Genomic DNA, 22,980 nt, shown 5'->3' on the forward strand with positions numbered 1-22,980 from the left:
GCTCCCTGCTGAGCAGAAAGCCCGATGTGGGGCTCGACCCCAGGCTTGATCCCAGGACTCTGAGATCATGACCCGAGCTGAAGGCAGAGGCTTAACCCACTGAGCCACCCAATAAAAATCAGATTTCTTTTTTTTTTTAATTTTAAAATTATTATTATTATTTTATTTGACAGACGGAGATCACAAGCAGACAGAGAGGCAGGCAGAGAGAGAGAGGGAAGCAGGCTCCCGGCTGAGCAGAGAGCCTGATGTGGGGCTCGATCCCAGGACCCTGGAATCATGACCTGAGCCGAAGGCAGAGGCTTTAACCCACTGAGCCACCCAGGTGCCCCAAAATCAGATTTCTTAATTGAAATCTGATTGTGTTGCCTGCCTGCTTCGTAGCCTTCCATCTTTGAGGACCATTGGGTCTGCGAACCCTGGCAAATCTGGCTCGAACTCCCTCTACCTGGTAGAAGGCACAGTTGTGGCACCCTCCCATGCACCGTCAGCTGGGACAACCGAGGCTTAAGCAGTGCTAAATGGCTTGCTTATGACATCACAGTGGGAGAACATGGACCCAAATCTAGGTTTTCTCACCCCAAAGTCTAAGCTGATAGATGCAAATACGGCCGTGGATGTCCAGTGCTTTGCTGTGGGGCTCAGGCTTTTATTCTGCATATGATATTTTAAGTCAATACTTTGGAGTACATATAAAGATCGTGCTTAAGACATAGGATAGAATCAGAACTCCAAGGAGCCCCATCGAGGGAGCAGGCGAAGTCTAAGGGGGGAAGTTTTAAGAGAGCTACTTGTAAGATGCATGGAAACAGGGAAGAAATGTAGCAGAGACGAAGACCTCACAAGCTTTTCAGGATTTTGCGATTTTACCCTCAGAGTGGCAGGAGGAGGCTCAGGACTCTGAGAGTTCTCAAACTGGAAACTTCCCCCGGGTCAGTCTGGACAACCCCCCATCCTAACCCCTACTGTGATCAGCAATAAAAACATTAAAATAAAATAAGGGGGGACCCGGGAGACAGCGTCCCCCTTCCGGTGGCCCGTGGAGTGTGGGGACAGCGAGCCGGGGAGTAGAGGGTGGCCGCCCACAGGTGGCAGAGAAAGAACAGCGCTCGGCTCCGCGGAGACAGAAGACAGCCTGAAGCATCGATCAAATTAATGACTGTTGTCTCTGGAAAGAAGAGAGCCGTGACGGAAATCCCCAGAGATGGAGTGGTGACAGCTAAGGGGACCACTTCTGCAGGCAGGGGTCCCGGATGTGCGTGTCTTGATTTGATGCAGAAGTTTTAGTATCTGTAGGAAAAAAAAGTCCTGAAGGAGCTTTCACAAGAAATATTTTTCTTTACTCTCAGAAGGCAAGCACCGTTTTAAAGAAAGAAATTCGCTTTAAAAACAAAAAAAAAAGATCAACAAGCCTAGGGTGTATCTATTATCCGCTGGGCTGAGGACGGTAGGAACATAAATAAGACTAAGACAGCTGCTGCCCCTGAGAGATCTATAAATTGTTACTGTTAGTTTGGGACCTTTTAAGAAACGTTTGAAACACAGCACTTTCTCTGATGTATTTCAAACACCAGCACTTTCTTTCCTGATGTACCTCAAGCCATGGTAAGTTACAATTTCTAAATGGCAATTCTACACAGATCTGCGCCCCCCGCCCCCCACCCCAATGTGAGTGTAGAGAATTCAATACATCTCACTGTGGATCTGTGCATCCCGTTCTCTAAACCTGGGTAACTCCAGAGTGCAGTCCTATTAGGGGTCCCTGACACCAAAGAGAAGCCACATGCCAGAAGGACGAATTGGTCACGTTGATTTCATTTTAAAGGGAAAGGAACACAAAGTTCACTAACTTGAAAATCATCTATTGAGGGCAATGCGACATCACACAGTACCAGTTTGTGTAATAATTTTACTGCATAAGAAATTAGAGAGATTGCATAAATCATTAGCTCAACAGCATATACAGAAGAATAAAATAAAGCAGACATGGTAATTCTGATCAAATCAGACAAGAAAAATTTCAATTTTGAAAAGTACCACAAATACCCCAAATGCAGCTCCTTTTAAGAGAAAATTTACCTCTTGCATTTTCTGGATATAGTAATGACTACAGTTCCATTAAGCCAAATGGAAAACTGCTTTACAGCTAAAAACATAAAAAAGCAACTTACATAGATATGTAGCCCTCTTAGTACTGGATACAACAAAAACAAAGACATCAGGCTGCCAGCTTTTGCCTAAAGCATGGCTTGGATTTCTATTAATAGTAACAGCTTATATAGAATACAGACACTACATAATTTCCTATGTTACGAAGCTGAAATTAGGAGAATCCAAAGATTATTGCAGGAGTGAGTGTCTTCCGATGGGGAAAAAAGTATATAAATATACTAGATGTTAAAATTTTCATTCCTCATTCAATTTTTTGCCCTGTTCAAAACATAAAAATACAAATAAATATATTTCCTTACAAGAGAAGAAGTACACTGCTAAAAACAATTTAAAAACCAAAAATCTTAATTTATTCTTTCTTGTCATTAAATAAAAATTCAAATATACAGACACATTCAATATTTATATAAATTGGAGTCAGTTTGTCATTCCTTGCTCACGACCGACCTGTAATAGCGCTAGTCTCTATACAACACGGCTCACACCCCCTGTGCAGGTTTCATTCTATTGCATGCATGTCACTCCAGGTAATTTTTTTCCTTTTTTATTTTTAATTAAAAAAGATTTCACTCTTGGAATTTGAGAATTTACATTGGAGTCGTCTGAAAAAATACAATTTCAATGCAAAAACCACATCGAGCTTTCAAGAGTATATTGCTGGTGCTGTAATCTTTTTGCATGTCTTTGTTTTCACAGAAAAAAGAAACAGAATAAAATAAACAACATGTAAGACTTTTAAATGGTTAAACATAACCACGTAATATTAACAATAGGCTTCATGCACGCAAACCAACAAAAAATGCAGACGAGAGGCTCAGACATCTTTCTTCTGCATTTGTTCCAGCTTTCTTCTTAACAGACCGTAATTCTCCTTGGTTCCTGATGCAGTGGGGTCAAGCTGCAGAGAGATTTCGTAGTGCTTTTTGGCCAGGTCGAGATGTCCCCAACGATGATAGAGCACAGCTGAAACAGCAAGAGATGGGTTTCATTGGAAATGCTTCTGAATACCTCGCAGTGTTCCCTACAGCTTGCAGAAAAAGAAAAAAAAAATTATAGCACCTCTGCAAACAGTTCTCAAAAATCCTTGTTTAAAATAATATTGTTTGTACCACAAGCATTATTTATTATAACCACACTCCCTGGTGATTGTCCGTTTAACCACCTCCGGTCACTCCTGGAGTTCTGTGTATCACTAGACATGAGTCTTCTCCCTACAACAACATTATTAAATAAAGAAGTAAAAGGAAGGGGCGCCTGGGTGGCTCAGTGGGTTAAAGCCTCTGCCTTCAGCTCAGGTGATGATCACAGGGTCCTGGGATAGAGCCCCGCATCGGGCTCTCTGCTCGGCAGGGAGCCTGCTTCCTCCTCTCTCTCTGCCTGCCTCTCTGCCTACTTGTGATCTCTGTCTGTCAAATAAATAAATAAAATCTTAAAAAAAAAATAAAAAGAAGAAAAACAAAAAGGAAGAGTACGCTAAGTTTGCCAGGAAATTTCCAGGAAGTCAGGCTGCATCGAGCTGGGCTCCATCGCCGCTCAGAGCCGTGCAGCAGTCCAGCATCTGAATAATGACACCCCACCCTCTTTTTGGCAAAGTAACAGCTTGTTTGTTCCTCGCTGGAAATAAGGTCGCTAACATTAAGATCTGACCAGAAAAAAATGGCATCTAAAATCTAATTATTAGAATGGTAAAGGGTCTGATTATTATTGTGATTTTCTAAGTAAAAGTAACTTTTTACATGGGCAGGGGAGGAACGGTTGCTGCTTTGTGACTTTCCCAAGAAGAAGCTAGAGTCTGTAGGGAACAGGTTTGGTTAAAAACACATTCACACATGGAGCCTTCTCAACATCCACACTGTTATGCTCTAAAAATCTTAATTATTGAGATGTGAAAATGGGCGAAAGGAATTCTAAGGGATAAATCATTGTAGACGCACGATTAGCCAAGACACGAGAGAACGTAAGAACCCAGAGGAGACTGGGCTATAATGGGGAAGGACGTGAGACCAGACACTTCCAAAGTACTTGTCAGTTTAACATTCTAGGATCTTTCATACAAAAGAAGAAAATCAAAGCAGATCATAAGAAAGGGATAAGCTGAGTGGGGGTTATTGGGGTTGGTCCAGTCATATCATTATGATTTGTAAATATGATTATTACATAGCTACCTTTTTAATGTGATAATTCCTTAAAAAAAAAAAAAAAACTTAACACATCTTAGAACCAGATTATAAAGGCCAATACATGTTAGATTGGAAAAAAACACATTCTCCCAACTTTGATTTTACAGAAAGGTACCCATTTCTTTCAACTTACAGAATTTCGATAGAATCCAAACTAAAATATTTCCTTACCCAAATTTCCATGGTAACTTGCAGCATTTGGATGAGCTTTAATTGCTTTGAGGAATAAAGCTTCAGATTCCTAGAAAATGGTATAAAAAACAAGGTATTGCACGACACAAAAGCCACACAGTTTTGCTGCTTATGGTTTTCACACTTGTAATGTCCTTGTTTTATACCACTGGATCCTTCCCACAGCAAAATCTGGGAAGGCGGGCGGGACCACACCCTGTTAAGAGGTTCTGAAGGGCAGTCAGGGAAGGGCACCACGGGCGAGGTGACAGGGCGGCAGGGAGGGAAGACTGGGTCGGCTGCAGAGAGAGCACGGATACGCTAATGAGCTCTGCCTCCCACAAGGGGATGGAATTTTGCAACTTGAAGGAAGTAGCTCCATTCAGGTTTCAGCGGAGAATGAGCTTTCAAAGTCAAGTGGCCAGGAAGAGGCCGGGTGGTTGAGGATACCCACAAAAGCGTCATTTTCAGTCAGCCTCAATGAACTCACTTCTAATATTCTCAAGGTAGGAGCTGGGGCCAATTTAACCTCCCACAAGAACTCCCGACCCTCTCAGCAACCCATAAGCAGCCCATTGAGCTGGGAAAAATAAGCGGAGAGAATGAGGGAGGGACGGCCATCTGTCATCTAAGCGGTCACAGTACTGTACATGACCATGACCAAAGGCTCCTGAGGCGCGTGGACGGATTCTTGTATAGACTTGCACTTCCTCCAGATAGGGCTCGCTTCCAATCGGTTTGCGGTAAGGCACGGCCAAGTGTCTTCTTACCCTATCTTTATGGGACCATGGCTGCCTGGATGGTTCCGTTCGACCATAATACCAGGAAATAAAGATGCCTGACTCTTCTCTGCGGACACCTGCTGGGGTAGCTCTTCGCACCGTCTACATCTGTGTTCCCAGAAGGGACACACAAGTGCTAGTGAGTATCAAACACTAAGCTGAAACAACTCAAGTTGTAGGTTCGGGGACGGGTTTGCTCCTTCTAGCTGCACGATCTCCGAGTTTTCCAAGGGGGCTTCCCACACCTAGGATCAGGGATTTTAGAAAGTAGAGGAAGGCAGATTTCTTTGTCCCGAGATGGCCTGTGGTACTCCTGAGAAGCAGGTGGGGCATTTGGGCAAACATCTCTGGAACCACAAGCTTTGAGAGAGTGGGCAGAGAAAAATTTGTATTTTGGAAATGTCATCCAAAAAGGACTGAATGAAGACATCAGGATAACATACAAGATGTCAGCAAACATCACTTCCAGAACTCAGCATCTACATTCCAAGGTAGAGCAGCTGAAACTCTTTCAAGGTAGTGTAAGGTTCTCCTGCCATGTTAGGTACATTGGGAAAAAAAAAAAAAAAATCAAATGCATTGTAGAGATTTGTAGCTACGCTCTAAGTAGTTATGCTTTCTGACAACTTTCAAACATTATCATTTAGCCTAAATTCTGAGAAATAGGAGGACCAGAGACTCTAAATCAACTTAAAAACTTCTTCTCTTTCCTTATCTTAGGCTCAGCGCCCTGGCCTAGACAATTAGGATGCAAAATACCTAGAAAAATAGGAAGCCCATTTCTCTGTTCCGCTCTATGGAGTATTTTCTACTCTATCTGGAACAATGTCAGCTGGAAGTCGAATGGACCATGGGTTCTGTCCCCTTAATAGAATTCTAGTTTATGGGGCGCCTGGGTGGCTTAGTGAGTTAAGCCTCTGCCTTCAGCTTGGGTCATGATCTCAGGGTCCCGGGATTGAGTCCCACATTGGGCTCTCTGCTCAGCAGTGAGCCTGCTTCCTCTTCTCTCTCTGCCTGCCTCTCTGCCTACTTGTGATCTCTTTCTCTGTCAAATAAATAAATAAAATCTTAAAAAAAAAAAAAGAATTCTAGCTTATAGACTATGGGATGATGGAAAAATCAATACAGTGGTTACAGAGACTGTCTTTTGAAAATGAGCGGCTGTTGCTGGTGGCCGCTGGACGTCCCAGCTGGTGGAGAAGGCTGGAGAGGAACCTAGATGGGAAAACCACAAACCTTACCTTCCTCCCCAGCTCTACACGGGTAAACCCACGAAACATAAAAATTCACCCCTTTAAAAAGCATGTCTGGAGCAAAATCTAGAAATGTTGAAATGTGTGCTGAAGCTATTAAACTCCCTGATATTTAAAAATGAGAGACATGTATGAAATGGCTTACTATGGTATTGTGCAAAACTATGCAGGTGATGACATCCTGGTGAGCAGAAGAGAACTAAAGAACATGGAATGCTCAGAAACTGATCACCTCCTTTGGCCTCGTGTGATCAAAATCAACATAGCTCCGGATCCCAAAAGAAAACCCTTCTCTCATGAAGGTTTAAGGCGCTGTTTCTGGAAGTGTGTTTTCTGTAACATCTGTGTTAAAAACCCAATGCCCCGTGCTACAAGTACCCCGTGCCTGACTTTACGATGACGGAGACAGACCTCTTGTGCGGAGGGATCTGGGCCGACTGCATCTCACACACTCCCCTCTTGGTTCTGATACATCAATTTAAAGTTTGAGGTCATGGGTGTTAGGCACACGGAGTCCCCTTAGGGACATTGGGTGTCATGCTGTGCCCCTTTTGATTCGTGGCTCACTCCTGGCCAGTCCTGGGAGCTGGGTCGGAGAGAGCGCGGATCTCGTATCTTGTGGTTCCGTTGGTCAGCTGCTGCCAGGGCCTTGCGGACAGCCTACGACAACCACACGTGTGGCTGGAATCATTCCCCACGGGCTGTCACTCCTTTAGGGCAGAAGGCGGCCCCAGCAAACAACCCAGAGCTCCCATCCGATGGCAGGGGACAGCACTGGACAGCTTCGTGCCTCAGCGAGGGCTGGGCCTCGGCGAGGATGAGCTGTCACTGCCTCCTCCTGGGCTTCTCCTCCCTCCCCACCTGCGAACAAGGTAATGAACTCTGATGAGGAAGGACACGAAGTCTGACCCTGTGAACCCATCTTTCGGGCGACTTCTCCAGGAAGCAAACTGACCGAGCCGCACTGGTGCCCGGCTCTCACTCTTTTGGCTTAATTCTGAGTTTAACTGGGCAGAAGTAACACTTATGGCTTCTGTCAGATGCTGGCATTAACCACCAGAAATCACGGCCTGTGGTTTACACACCTTGTATTTCTGGGACTTGCCCAGCACGTTTGCCAACGAGAACATCAGAGAATGATCATTAGGTATTAATTCCAGGGCCTCTCTTCCAACTGCTTCGGCTTGGGCTAGATTACCTACGTGGAGAACACAGCAACATTTAGAAAAACATGTTAACATTGTACTGGTGTTTTATTCTGTCTAACAGTGCTTATGTGCATTGTACACAATGGTGATGAATGAAGAATGAATGAAGAAAATGAAGAAAGCATAACACACATGCATACACACAGTAGATACACACTAGACATGTGCACACACCACACACACACAACACACCGATGGCACACAACACACATAGATGCACAATACACTTATATAAGCATATACACAGATACACACACACACACACACACAATACAATCCGTTGCAAAACCAATGCATCCAGCACAATTCTGACATAATATATAAACAGCCTTTGATTAAATTCTGTAAAAGCACATAAGACCTGATTTTCATTTCCCCCCAGATTCCAGTTACACCTAAACTGGAGAAAGGCAGTCTGGAGAATAACAGTATCCATAGTAACACTTTAATAACTGAATATTTATCATATCGAAGTACACACTTTATACCTTCATTAGAGGCAAGTGTGTATCTCTTCTCCACACTGCTTAGACAGCTCACTGGCTTGAAATTCTGCCAAATTAAAACTATCATTTCTTATGGGATGCTTGGATTTTTTCAAAAGTAGGGGAGCAGAGTAACTCCAGCTGCTGGAGCTAAGATCCCGGCTCAGAAACCACATCAAGTCTGTTAGCATTATATCTAGACTAAGAATCCATGGCTCTGAGTGTAGGTTTGAGGGCATCTCTTTTAAGAAGAGTCCATGAACTTGAGAGCACGGACCTCGCATTTATTAACCCCAAAGCCATTATTGTTCACTTTTGGGTCCCTCCAGCATCCGAGATGATGGGCAATGCTAGATCACAGTCTCCAGAAATGAGAACTTCCTGCCCATCTTCCCCCATGGCTCAGCACTAATTCTAAGTCAAGTGCCATTTTCTCCAGACATACATATTTTCAATATGTCAAAGGAAACTGTTTTCTAGAAGAATAATTTTTGGCATGTTAACTATTAGCCTCTGTTAATTTTTTTCAACTCATCCACACTAGAGAAAAAAAGCACATAGAATCTGTTCAGGCGACTTCTCCGGGAAGCAAACTGACCAAGCCAATGGCATGGCACTGGGGCATAGTGTCCCCTGATCTATGCGAGGTGCCTTCCTGTACCTGTGTTGTCGAGCAGTATGATCATGTTGTTCCAAGCCAGACTGTGCTCCGGCTTCAGCACAGTCGCGTTCCTCCATGCGTTCAGGGCATCCACGTGGCGGTTAAGATCCGCGTACTGAAAATAAAGCCCGGCCCCGAGAAATCAATATTCCAACGTCGCTGTTTCCTCTCTCTGAGATACATCCAAAACCAAACCCCAAACTTGGCAAAGCCTAGCTTGTGCTTACTGAGCTCCTAAGTTTTCACAGTAACTCAACTGACCCTCAAAAGAGCTCACTGAAGTAGATAACCCTCCCCATTGTACAGATGCAACAACGGAGGCACAGAGAAACTGAAGTTAACTTCTCCAAGTTACACGCTGCCCACAGTTATGGGTCTAGAAGTGGTAAAGCCAGAATGAGCACCGATGGTCTAGTTTCCGAGCCTACAACTGCTTGACTGTAATTTGTAATTTAGCAATTCCAGGGGTCAAATAATATTTGAGACTCCTGGAAAGACACAAATGAAAAACCTAATCATTAGTCTTCTAGAAAGGCTTCACATAGTCTGTCTTTGGTAAGGTATTATTTAAAGTGGTAAATAAAATATTTAATGCGTGGAGCACTGGGTGTGGTGAAAAAATAATGAATACTGTTTTTCTGAAAATAAATAAATTGAAAAAATTAAAAAAATAAATAAAAAATAAATAAAAAACAGAAGAGAAAAATATTTAATGCGATTAACAGCTACATATGTTAAATTCACCTTGGGGTGGACCCTCTAGCAGGGTCTTCCTCTTTACGTACAAAACGATGAGTGCATCAGACATACTTAGTCAACTCCCTGGAAAAGTCTCAAGTGGAATATGAAAGCCCTTGGCAATTTTTTAAAAAGATTATATTTTTAAGTAATCTCTACACCTAACATGGGGCTCGAACTCACAACCCCGAGATCAAGGGTCACCTGCTGTATGGACCAAGCCAGCCAGGCACCTTGCTTTGGCAATATGAAGCCTGTTTGCCTCCTGTAGGAAGGATGGAATTTTCTGTGGCTTTCTTTTGAGAGGGCATGTTGTTTAACACTGGTAACGACACACAGTGGGTAGCTTTGTGCGGGTACAGTGGGTAGTTAGGAAGAGTATTCCCAGGGAGAAAGTGATGGATGTATTCTGGCCAGTGAACCTCTTGCCCTCTTCCGTTCAGCTCAAATACCCATCTCATCTGAATGAACTTCGTTCCTTTACCTCTGCAAAAACTACGAATGATAACAATTTATCCAAGTTTAAGGCAATTTGCTTCCTCACTGGCAAGTCTTTTTCTTAGACAACAAAAACATTCTCACTTTCTCTATGACCCGCACAGCACACAGGTGGCACATTAAGTAAGGGAAAGAAAGGTTTAATTAGGGAGACCCTATGAATATCTATTTGCTGATGATGCTGTCAGATTTCTCATGAGACTCAGAAACTCAAGTCACAGTATCTCACCCTGTAAGTAAGGAAATGATGTGAAAAGTTCAAAAAGTAAAATAGTTAAGGGTGTTAATTATGCCAGCATTTAATTGCTTGTATTGGAGTTTCCACTGGTTTCTTGGTCCATTCTCTCTAACAAGTGACACGCCTTTGAGTCAGCCAGACAACCTCCGTGGTGACCCTCTTAATACTCAGGCGAACCAACAAAACTTCAATTACACAAAAACAAAATTCTTCATGTATTTTATTATTTCTTCTTCTTACTATTTCCTCAAGAATAACAGCAGACGGAATTAGGTAACATTAACCATCCTTTTAGTTTGTCTCAACGTTCCCTTTCTTTTAGCATCTTGCATGAAGTGAACAAACACTTGAACGGGAGCAGAGAAAAATGGGCATTTGGCCAGAATGACCAGCCCAACAAGGGGACAGGTAATGCCCACATTATTGACCTACGAGCCCTACGCCCATCCTTCTGTACTCCATAAAACACAGTTCTCGGGGTCCTTTGCCACTTGGTTCCTTGCTAGGTTTCTGCCAGGAGTCGCGGTTGGCATCAGATGGCGGGGAGGGGGGCTCTTTCCTCCTCTCTCACGCTCTCCCTCCTTCTCCTTGACGGGGCATCTGAAGGGGCGTTGTCTCTCCCTCCACAGTGCCAGGCTAGAAGCTGTAGTCCCCCTCCATGATTTCAGCTCTTGAGATTATGGTGGCCTCGGAGCTGGTAGCCCCTTCTCTGAGCCCTTATTTCTGGCCGTGCCATTTCCTCCTGCTGGCTCCCCCAACCCTACAGTTTTCCTTATACTCTCCAAGGTAAGTCCTCTTTCCCTCCTGTCACCCAGTCTTCCAGCAGTTACCTAACCAAGTCCCAACACTGACTCTTCTCTATTTAAAATACTTAGCACAGGGGCACCTGGATGGCGCCGTCCAAAGAGCATGTGACCCCTGTTCTTGGGGTTGTAAGTTTGAACCCCATGTTGGGTATAGAGATTGCTGAAAAGAATAAATAAACTAAATATGATACAATATAATAATTAGTATTGTTTCTGTTTTCCTGTCTGGCTCCTGACATACAATCAGGCTTGCACAATGAATCATCTCTAGTTAATATCTCCGGTCACTATTACTGAAATTCTCAAATAGTAACACGTCGCAAACAATCCAGCTTTTCCCAATTTTCTATTTCACAAGGAAACCGCATTATATTCCCTTCTTATATGGGTGCAGAAATCAAAACACATTACCGTCTCTCATTACTAAAGACTGACTAAGGAGGATTTTTAAAAAGAAAAATTTAAGTTATTAGCTTCATCTTATTCACCAATATATAAATGTGTCAGTTGAGCAGTTAAAGATTAAGCTCTTAATGCTTTTAAGCTGTCAAGCAGGCAAAAGCTGGATAATTAAACAACAATGGAGAGTAAAATCTTTAAATAAGCAAGAACAGTTGGCAGAAGGGAACACAGGAAGATCATTTCACGGTAGCATAATTGGTAAACAACATACACAGACAGTACTATGAAGTCTAATATATTTAATACTACCGATGAGCCTCTACACGGAAGTGGTAATGAATTCCAAGGACTGGGGCACATGGATAAAATCCCGACTTTCATAATCTGTTTTCTTTTCTTTGGACCTCTTACAGAGGGCTTATTAGCATAAATTCTCTATTTCTCAAACCCCAAGTAACTGCAGTGACAGGCAGTTACTAGGGGAAGGAAATACACTCTGCAAACAGGAACTTAAAAAGCTACCTCTGGGGAGCCTGGGTGGCTCAGTGGGTTAAGCCGCTGCCTTCGGCTCAGGTCATGATCTCAGGGTCCTGGGATCGAGTCCAACATCGGGCTCTCTGCTCAGCGGGGAGCCTGCTTCCTCCTCTCTCTCTCTCTGCCTGCCTCTCTGCCTACTTGTGATCTCTCTCTGTCAAATAAATAAATAAAATCTTTAAAAAAAATTAAAAAAAGAAGCTACCTCTGGAACAGAAGAAAAAAAGTGGGAGAATTCATACGGACGTCATATATAATGTTGTGCAAGTCCTAGTGCAGTAGCCACAGTAAACAAAAACAGTTATCCCTGCAAGTGCTCGGCTAACACCCAATTTGCTCTCATCCTCCATTCTTACTTCACTGACCTTGCAAGGATCCGCCTGCCTTATGTGATTGAAGTTTTTGGTCTCTACTTGTATCATTATGGCGAGGTTTTCTTGTCTTCCTACTCTCCTCCCCAGAGAGAACAATATGGAGGATCAAAATATACTATCCCAAATATATCACCTGGATGTACGATTACTGTACTAAAGACACTTGAGATTCAACAGATGCAGAAAGAAGCATTCCTGGAGCTTCCCTTATGTGACTAAAAGCAGAAACAAGAGACATAAGGACTGCCGTAAATCCCCTCTCCTGGGGATGTTGTATGGCCTTGAAGAAGGACCTACACAAACCTTCATTAGTTTCCACCTATATTTACCTTCTGACGGTTTGCCGCCCTCAGAAGCCTAAACCCCCTTCCTTTCCCTTGTCACTTCTCTATAAATTTACTGTTCTTTGTTCAGGTGCTATATGAGCCCAAGTTCTAACCACCCCTTTGAGTCACTCATCACTGAGTTTTTCCCCAGGTGTATCAACAATGCATATGTGGATAAACTGTTTTTCTTTCTTGTTAATCTGTCTGCAGTCAGTCTAATTGCAGGGCCCCAAAGGCAGAACCTAAGAGGGCAGAGGAAAGTTTTGTTTTTTTTTTTAATCTGCCTTCAACAGCTTCTCACTAGAATAATTTCAGCTCTCCTTGAATCTTCAGGTTTCATAGAGAAAGCTATATCTACAACTGTGTTTGTAGCTAGATCTAGTTTGTAACTAGCACAGAATTTTAAAATGTAAAAGGAAACAAAAATGTGGGAAAAGGCCAAGTGGCTCTGGAGAAAGTTATGTGGGACAACAGGAATTGCCTGCTATCAATTTTCCTTGTTTAAACATCTTGCTGTTACACTGATTCCACCTTCCTCCAAGCCCAGGAAGAAACAACTCCTCTTTTCCACACTACAGTATGTAAAAAAAGATGGTATCTTCCCCAGATACATCACAAATGAAACACGTTTTCTATTTTTTGAATAATAAACACTCAAGCCACTTCACTTGGAAATTTATAACACATGCAGTACCTGCTCACTTAAATGGGTGTATGCATAGTGGAAGAAGTGGAACTTTACCATCATTAGCCACACATTCTGGTCACTTAGTTTCCTCCATTCATAAAATTCTATCTCTACAACATGCAAAATCATTGCTAACCAATCCAGAAACAAAGCAGTTTGGGCCAAAACACATTCCCATCAGGCTAAGAACAGAAGCCTGGATTTGTGATAATCCTTAAAGCGACTCATGTTTCCTAGGCTGTGCTCCCCGAACAGTCTCTTCTGCTCTGAGCTGGTCAGTCAGTCTTCTCAGCCCTTGGATAGATCTGCTTCCTAAACACAGGGTATTGGGATGACCGGAGAATTTCATTGGTTTGTTTTGTAAATACAAGCCTATGTTTGTATCATCTGTGGAGCCTCTGATCCCATAAATCTGAGATGCGGTGAGAGGACCTGGATATTCAGCCAGTTTTGGGAACCACTGGTTTTGGTAACATAAGGATCCCATAAAACCAAGAAGTTTCTAGACCCTTCAAGTGAGGACAAACAGGCATCTCTTTAAAAACCAACTTTGATGTCCTCCTACCTGTGAGGCTCGGCTGGATGGAGTCTGGGAAATTATATCTAAATTTCTTAAAAAAAAAAAATATCACATCACTATTTGTGCATTCCAGTTTGGCTAAAATGAATAAAACCCCTTTCTCTTAACAATCTCATTTAACCAAACTGAATATATTAGGAACATATCTGTGAGTTTCTTGAAGCCCAACTGAAGGGAGAATATAATTCTTATTTAAAGACTTACACTGTCGGTGGGTATGTCTTATTCCCCCCAGTCTTACAGAGGTATAACTGGCATAGAACCTATATAAGTTTAAAGTGTACAACATGACGATGTGACGCCCATGTATATATGACCCCCAAAAGGTTAGTTACACCACCTCCATCATTTCACATCGTTATGTGTCCGGCTCTCTTCTTCATTAAGAAAATCCAGAGCTTTAAGGACTGAGCTGTGCATCCCAATGGAGGTTTCTCAGAAGCAATGACAGAATCCATGTCACCATCATTTCTAATACATGCTTTCAGATTTTAAGATTACTGAACTTATTGGGGCGCCTGGGTGGCTCAGTGGTTTAAAGCCTCTGCCTTCGGCTCGGGTCACGATCCTGGAGTCCTGGGATCAAGCCCCACATCAGACTCTCTGCTTAGCGGGGAGCCTGCTTCCTCCTCTCTCTCTCTCTCTCTCTCTCTGCCTGCCTCTCTGCCTACTTGTGATCTCTGTCTGTCGAATAAATAAATAAGTAAATGCATCTTTAAAAAAAAAAAGATTACTGAACTTATTGTATTAGCTACTGTTGCAATATTTACTTGAATAAAGTATGGGGTCCTGGGTGGCTCAGTCCTTAAGCGGCTGCCTTCGGCTCAGGTCATGATCCCAGGGTCCTGGGATCAAGCCTCACATCAGGCTCCCTGCTCAGCAGGAAGCCTGCTTCTCTCCCACTCCCCCTGCTTGTGTTCCCTTTCTCACTGTGTCTCTCTCTGTCAAATAAATAAATAAATAAAATATTAAAAAAAAAAAAAAGAAAGAAAGTATGGGGAAAGAAAATCACCAACAATCAGCTCTTGAGTCAGTAACTAAGAAGAGAAATTCACTCTGGAGCACACGCTTTCCTATTTCCATTGGACAGTCTCGAAGCAGTTTCAAATAAATCCCCCGGGGGCTTTCAGTTACAGGAAGAACAGCTAGCGCGGGCGCCCAGGACCGCGGGGGCTGTCCCTGGAGGAAGAAGATGGAAACTCAGCAGCCGTGTTACGGCTTTGCTTTGTTAATCTCAGCTTTTATTCATGTTTTTGAAACAGAGAAACCGATGTTTATCAGGAAGTGACCTTTGGAGTACTGTTTTATAGGGCACGAGGGACTTAAAAAAATTCTAATTTATTCCTTGGTTTAACCTGTGGCCTTGGAGATAATTTAACACTTGCCTAATTTTAGTCGAACTGCTCTCTACTCCAGCTTAAAGAGTCACAGACAAGGACCTCAAACAGCTACCTTCACGGGACGAGCATGCAAAAGAACTTTACAGGGCGTCGCGAGCTGGCACGAGTGGCGCTTCTGCCATTTTATTATATAAAGGGAAAAACCAAGCTTTTCTTCCGCAGCCCTGGGACACCTGACACTTACCAGCCGCCCGAGGTTGTAGTAACAATCGGGGTACTTCCTCCTGTGTTTGATCGCCGTCCGGTAACTCTGCTCGGCGGCTTCGAAGCGTTTCAGGCTATTCTGAACGATGCCTAAATTCATCCACGCGGCCGCGAAGTCCGGCCTGGAAGAGCATTTTTTCAAAAGAGAAACAAGGAAAAGAAAGGCCCCGAGCCCAAAACACAGGCGTGCCTCTCTCTGCCGCTGGGATCCCACAAACCCGCGCTTACTGTATCTGCACGGCTAAGGAGAGCAGCTCTTCTGCTTCCCGCAGCTCGTTCCTCTCCTTTAAGATGTTTCCAAGATTATTCATGGCATGAACGTACTTGGGATTTAGTCTGGAAGTGGAGAGAGAAACCGAGCTGTTAGCGCTCAGTGGTCTTCGCGGAACTGTCAGGAACGGGCACGGATATCTGAAAGTCGGGGTCTTTTCTGAATCCCCGACAGTTAAGACCAGACACGGATGTGAAAGAGACAAGAAGCTTGCTGTACCTCACGGCTTCCCGGTAGTATCTGATGGCGGCTGTCTGATTGCCTCTGTCGGCCAGGTTCTTGCCAACGTTGTAGTGAACCTGGAAATACAGACACAAACTTGGCCGTCAGTGGACAGGCTTCTTGGTTCAGAGCTGGGATACCTATCGCAGCTTCTCACCGACAACCAAAGCCAAAGGGAAGACAGACAGACAAAACAAAAACCCCACCCCGCCAGAACTTTGGCTAAAACCCCATGGAGGGCAGGCCAGGGTCACACTTCACTCCCCATCCTGTAAGAAAAGGAGGGAAGGACAGGGTGCCACAAGTAGATGAGGTTGCGCAGGAATGACAGAGGGACATTTAAGTAAAGAAACCTCGAAAATTACAAAGCAGGGGTTTTTAATTTTTATTATTTTTTTAAGATTTTATTTATTTGGCAGAGATCACAAGCAAGCAGAGAGGGAGAGGAGGAAGCAGGCTCCCCGCCGAGCAGAGAGTCCGATACAGAGCTTGATCCCAGGCTGTGGGTCCATCCTGTTGTAAAGTGTGTCACCTGAAGGCAGCTGGGGTTGTGGAGGACGGTGGGTCCCCAGGGCGGCACCTGGTCTGGGCCGGAGGAGGGCCTCCCTGAGGAAGAACCCTCCCTCCTCTGGAAATCTGCAGGGGGTCACGAGGTGAAGGGGCTGGAGTAAGCCTGCCGGCCGGAGCAGACAACAAGCAGGCTCCAGGATGCCCAGTGTTGCTGGAGTGTGGAGGGCAGGGGGGCCAGGCCAGAGGGCGTGGGGAGCAGGCTGCTCAGGGAACCCCAAGCCATGACTGGTCTGATTTAGTCTTTGTCCAGAAGCAGTAAGGACCAGCACAAGGTCTGTAAGTGCGTGTGTTTCCCAGCGCCGCCATAACAAAATACCACAGGCTGTTGGGGGGGGGGGTAGGGGGTGGGGTGGGGGGGTGTGTGTGTGTGTGGGGGGGTTGAAGGGTGGCTAAGACAACAGAAATATATTCCCTCATAGTTCTGGAGGCAAAGATTAAGGGGCATCAAGGCTGGTTTCTACTGGAGGTTCTGAGGGAGAAAGTGTCTCTCCTGTCCTCTGACGGTCGCTGGTAAGCCTTGGCTTGTAGCTGTGTGGCTCTAGTCTCTCCCTGTCTCCACACGGCCGCCTCCCTGTGTGTCTGTGTCTCTCTACAAGGACACCAGTCGTATTGGATTAAGGGCCCACCCTGTACACTGTGAACTCATTTTAACTTGTATCTTGATGACATCCGCAAGGCCTCCACTCATAGGTACCAGAGTGAGGATTTGAACGTGTCCTTTTTGGGGGCACAAACCAACCCACAACAAAAGCCAGGCGTAGGACGGCGGCAGAAGGTCCTATCAGAGTTATAACAAGTTAGTGACATTGCGGGAAATGTGAGCGGGGAAGAAGCGGATGCCAGGGTCCGGGGACAGCCTGAGGCACAGGGGCAGGGAGGGCACCAGATTGAACGAGGTGGTGGGGAACGAGCAGAGGACCTGGAAGGACACTGTGGAAGCGACGAGCACACACACGGCTGCTGGACTGACAAGAGTGGGGAAGCACGTCAAGAATGAACTCGGGTTTCTAACTTTCAGAACCGAATGGATGTGATGGCTTTGCGGGGAGATACGACAGGTTGACTGGGCTTGCTTGGGGGGCTGGGCCATCAGGCTGATTTTGAAATCCTTGGAGAACCCAAGTAGAGAGACCAAGGTGGACCCCTGAGCTCAGGAGAGGAGCAGGCTGGGGACGCCAGCGTGTCGGGAGGCCGAGACCGTGCAGCCCCGGGTCCTGGGACCACACAGAGCAAGCCAGCCGGGGGAGGAAAAGATCCCATAAGACCTTCCTGTTTCAACCTCTCTAATCCAGCTACCAGCTGGAGAAACCGCCTGGGGATAATGTAGCCACAGAAAGAGAAGCAGGTGATGAAATGTTCCAGAAATGGAGAGAAGTAACTCACATTGTGAATGCTCTACATGTCACTGACTACTGTCCTCAAAATAGTTAATTTAAAAAGGTATTTAATAATAATCCTTTGATTCTGAAAATCATTCTTTAGTTATAGTAAAATAAACTTAGAACTCACCATCTTAACCATTAAAAACACTGTTTTTATTTGAGTACAGTTGGCACACGATGTCTCATTAGTTTTGGGTGATTAACCATTTTTAAGTGTGTAGTTCAGCAGGGTTGAGTGCACTCACACTGCTGTGCAACCTACCTCCAGAACTCTCCTCCTCTTGCATATCTGAAAGTCTGGACCCATGACACAGGAACTCTTCCTTTGCCCCTCTCCCCAGCACCTGGCAGCCGTTGTTCTACTTTCTGTTTTGATAAATTTGATGACGCTAGGTACCTTACAGGAGCGGGAGCATGCAGTTTTTGCCTTTTTGTGACTGGCTTGTTTTACCTAGTGCAATATCCTCCAGGTTCATCCCCACTGCAGCAGGTGTCAGAATCCCCTTCCTTTTCAAGGCTGAGTAATATTCCACAGCAGGCATACACCACCTTTCCTTCATCTGTTCATCTGTCGATGGACAGACGCTTGGGCTGCTTCCACAGTTTGGCTACTGTGACCATGAGTGTTCATGCATCTTTTTGAAGTCCTGCTTTCAATTCTTGGGGGTATGTCTCCAGAAGTGGAGTTGCTACATCATACAGTAATTATATGTTTAATTTTTTTAAGCCCTAAAATGGTTAACTTTCTGTTATGAGAATTTTGCCTCCATGTCAAGAAGAGAAGAAGAGAGAATGAGGAGAGAATTTTTAGCAATTGAAGAGGGTGGTAAAGTTGGCCGGAAAAAATAGGACACCCAGTTGCAAAGCCACCCAAAGTTCTCAGGTCAGCTTCACACGAGGGCACCAGGGAGGTCCATCTACGGGCATTTTCTCAAGTGTACATGGGCTCAAGAAGAAGTTACAAGGGAAGGGGCAGAGACCCAGAATGACCCAGGACAGCAGAACTGTAGACTCACAAGGACTATTGTTAGAAGTATTTACGGACACACCTTTTAGAGGCTTTACACATAGGCTCATCGCAATCTCAGAGGAGATGATGCCCCGGAAATGTATTCAAATCAGGTGTGTTCAGCCTAGGTACTGACAGGGGTGATCCTGGCAGCCTGCACGTGCTGAGGGTCGCCAGGAGTCCAGTGTGGGGCTGGCACCATATGCCTATGTAGCTTCTCTACATGGCAGCCCCGTCACGTGGCCACTATTTTCACCCTCCAGGGCTCAGGGAATTGCGGCATTTGAAGCCCGGCTCCAAGACCTGTGTTTTTCTCGGTGTATCACAGCCATCTCTGAGGCTGCTGGGTGAGAATGGGGCCAGCTGCTTGAGGTGATTTCTAGACACACTCACTCATGCCGTCTGCTGTTTTTCTTCAAGTAAATAACGTTCCTTGTTGCATGCCAATGGCTGGAGTGTACCCACCACCCCCGAAATTCATCTGCTGATGTCCTGACCCCCAGCACCTCAGAACGTGACTGTATGTGGAGACAGGACCCTTGAAGAGGTGACCTGAGGCCATCGGGGTGGGTCCTAAGCCAATCTGCCTGGTGTCCTCCTAAGAAGAGGAGGTTTGGACACCGAGAGAGACACCAAGGTTGCATGTGCACCGAGGACAGACCAGGTGAGGAGGTCATCGCTGGCAGGCCTCAGGAGAAGCCAACCCTGCTGGCACCTTGATTTTGGACTTCCGGCCTCCAGAACTGTGAGAAAACAAATGTCTCTCCTTTAAGCCCCCAGTTAATACCTCATGGACTATGGTAATGGTTTGAGCACGTTTCAAGCAGTGTTCCATCGAGTACTTCAAAAACCCTTCTGAAAATATAACCACCCCCTGCCTTATCAATCTTAACTGACAGTTACAGCTTGTCTTCAAAACACTACCCTTCTGGAAGGGTATGGAATAGGGCGACATTCTTTTAAGCACGTAGGTACCAGATGTTTGTTTTTTAACTGCCAATTTTAAAGTCTATACATTTATTTTTATCTAATCGGACAAAAGGAATCACAAACAGGGAAATCACAGGTGATAGAAATGTATAGGACTGTGCAGCCCACCGTATAATTTAAATTCCCCGAACCATATTATTGTCCGTTTGTAGGTAGTCGCCTCTTCAGATGAGAGCTAATGCTGTGGCTATAGGGCGTGCTTTGCAAAGTGTGCTCTAAATGGTTTCATTTCGTGCCTCCCCAGCCCCAGCCTGGGTGCGCTGCCTCACCTTCTGTGGGTGACAAAAGAACCAAATCTGGGGCACCTGGGTGGCTCAGTGGGTTAAGCTGCTGCCTTTGGCTCAGGTCATGATCACAGGGTCCTGGGATCAAGTCCCACATCGGGCTCTCTGCTCAGTGGGGAGCCTGCTTCTCTCTCTCTCTCTCTCTCTGCCTGCCTTTCTGCCTACTTGTGATCTCTCTGTCAAATAAACAAATAAACTCTTAAAAAAAAAAAAAAGGTACAAACTTCTAAAAAAAAAAAAAGAACCAAATCTGGAGAATCCAACGGGTGAGCAAGACCCTTGTGGTCCTCAGCATACAAATTCAGCTTCTACTCAGACTTCCACACACGACTCCCGCCTCTTTGCCCCTGAGCTCCTGCTGCTTTCCTTTGTTATGGGCAAACTCTGTTTTCTCAATAAAATGCTCAGACAAAGAGTTCAACTGCCCTCTGCAGTAGACACGGTGTTCTGTTAGACACCCCGAATGCCAGTCACCAGATCAGGAGAAAAGGACAGTAAACTCCAGAAATTTCCACGGCCCTCGTTACAAACCGGACACAGCCCCAGAATGCAAGCTGTCCATAATTAAGAACTGACATAAACAGGCTCACCCAGAGGCCAGCCTCATCCTATGGGCTACAGGGAGGGAAGTATGTGAATGGAAAACAGCTGTCTGGGTAGCCCACTATAAACAAACCGACCAATCCCCAAACCCTCATAAACAGTTCCCTCATAACAGTGTTTAAAGAATGAATGATTTTTGCTTCCATATTCTGGAAAAGACTGAAAAACCCTGTTTATTCTTGAACTTTCCCTCTAGCCTTTGTGATTCATATGCTAGACATCAAACCAGCACAGAAACTGCAGATGAAAAAAAAAATACCACTGCAGGCTCATGATATGGAAGTCAACGATGGAAGGTGTGTTGACACCAGAGCTAAAGCCAGTTTGCTTCAAATTTTCTGTTCCCATTTGATGTTAAAATGTCTTAAGCAAAAAAAAAAAAAAAAAACCAAAAACCAAAACTTATAAACCATGCTGACTCATCCTTAAGGAACTGCCTCATCATATGATCCTTTTCCTTGTTAAAAGAATTTAGAATTGTACCTCAGAGTTGATACAAAAGTGGCACATACTTTTAAGCCTTAAAAACAAAAAGTGACTGTAAATATAATTCAATACTTGGTGTCTCATCCATTGTAGACTAAGGAACTTTAATTCCCATGCCGCTCAGTTCCGTCACTAATACTGAGTGCCCACCATCGGCAAGGCAGTGTGGGTAATCTGACGCTGACCAGGCACTGGCACTATAATCTTCTGGAAAAGATGAGTCTCAGTGGTAAATCTGAGCCTAATCTACAGTCAGGTGTCAAGTACTTACTTAATATTCAATGACTATAAAGTGGAAACCAATACAGAGAATGTATTTCCTACAACAGAGCTGAATGAAACCAATGTTTCCTAAATGAGGTTTCTTCCCTGAAATGAGTCTTGCTTTTTTCCAAAAAGAAAAAAAAAAAAAAAGAAAAAGGAGGTAAAGATAATTTAATTATACCACAATTTATATTGGAAAGGAAAACAAACAAAAACCAAAAAACCCCCAAAACCCCAAGACTCTTATCTTGCTCATACTGAATGGTAACACTGAAAAACTTTCTTAGAAAGGAGTGTCTCCACTGGGTCCATTCGAAGATGAGGTCTTTTTGTATGTTTTATTTTATTCATTTATTTGAGAGAGAGAGTGAGTGGGAGGGAGAGGGAGAGAGAATCTGCAGCAGACTCCCCACCGCACACAGAGCCCGACGCGGGGTTCCATTCCAGGACCACAAGATCATGACCTGAATCAAAACCAAGAGTTGGACGCTTAGCCAACTGAGCCACCCAGGAGTCCCATGTATGCCTTAAATTTAAAAAAGAAAACTACTCATGCAGACATATGATTGTGTGTGTGTCCATGTGTACACCCCAAGTGTTTTCTATCCTATAACATAAGAAATCACTTCCTAGGACAGACCTATAAGATCAAACATCACATATGTCACCCCTCCCTCCCACTTACTGGCATAACCTGGGCAGCACATGAGACCAGGTCTCTAACTACAACCTAAATTACTCATCTAGATAATATCAGTTTTATCCTTCTATGCCTCAGTTTCTCCCGTTTGGAAAAATAAAGAAAAGAAAATCCTCTCTCTCTCTCTCTCTCAAAACTTTAGAGGGAGGATAATGGAGATTAATTATAGAGCCTCTACAAAGAAACTGGAGTTCCTTGTGGAAAAGAACTATATAAATAGAAGGGATAATTACCGCTATTAAAACAGTAAAGCAAAAATAAAGCACATCTATTAGCATTTATGAAATTAAATCATAGGCAATTTATTTTTAGTAGCATAAAAATAAATGGATAGGCAGCAAATCAAATTAAGGATCAAAGCTTGAAGAAATGCACTCTTTTATCAGGGTCTCTTAACTATAAAACATGAGGAAAATCTTTTTTTTTCTTGAATCCAAGAAAAAGACAAACAAGGAGTTAGCACCTTTTATACGATTCTTTATTTCAGGATCACAATAAG

General features: G+C 44.3%; 1 protein-coding gene across 6 annotated transcripts in view; it reads right to left on the reverse strand.

Moving 5' to 3' along the window:
• Positions 1–1,892: 1,892 nt before the first annotated feature.
• The window catches only part of TMTC4 (transmembrane O-mannosyltransferase targeting cadherins 4), a 64,555-nt gene continuing 43,467 nt past the window's right edge, over positions 1,893–22,980 (reverse strand). For 5 of the 6 annotated variants that reach the window (XM_059377568.1, XM_059377567.1, XM_059377565.1 and 2 more), the window contains 7 exons: positions 16,191–16,270; positions 15,929–16,036; positions 15,681–15,822; positions 8,913–9,027; positions 7,644–7,756; positions 4,524–4,593; positions 1,893–3,135 (listed from right to left, as the gene is read on the reverse strand). In XM_059377568.1, coding sequence (XP_059233551.1) covers positions 2,987–3,135; positions 4,524–4,593; positions 7,644–7,756; positions 8,913–9,027; positions 15,681–15,822; positions 15,929–16,036; positions 16,191–16,270 — 777 coding nt within the window. In that variant the 3' untranslated portion in view covers positions 1,893–2,986. Of the gene's footprint in view, positions 3,200–4,523; positions 4,594–7,643; positions 7,757–8,912; positions 9,028–15,680; positions 15,823–15,928; positions 16,037–16,190; positions 16,271–22,980 lie in introns of all 6 variants that reach the window. The other variant, XM_059377566.1, reaches the window with a different exon arrangement.

Source organism: Mustela nigripes, chromosome 15 (genome assembly GCF_022355385.1).
Source record: "Mustela nigripes isolate SB6536 chromosome 15, MUSNIG.SB6536, whole genome shotgun sequence".
In the NCBI taxonomy this organism is placed as follows: Eukaryota; Metazoa; Chordata; class Mammalia; order Carnivora; family Mustelidae; genus Mustela; species Mustela nigripes.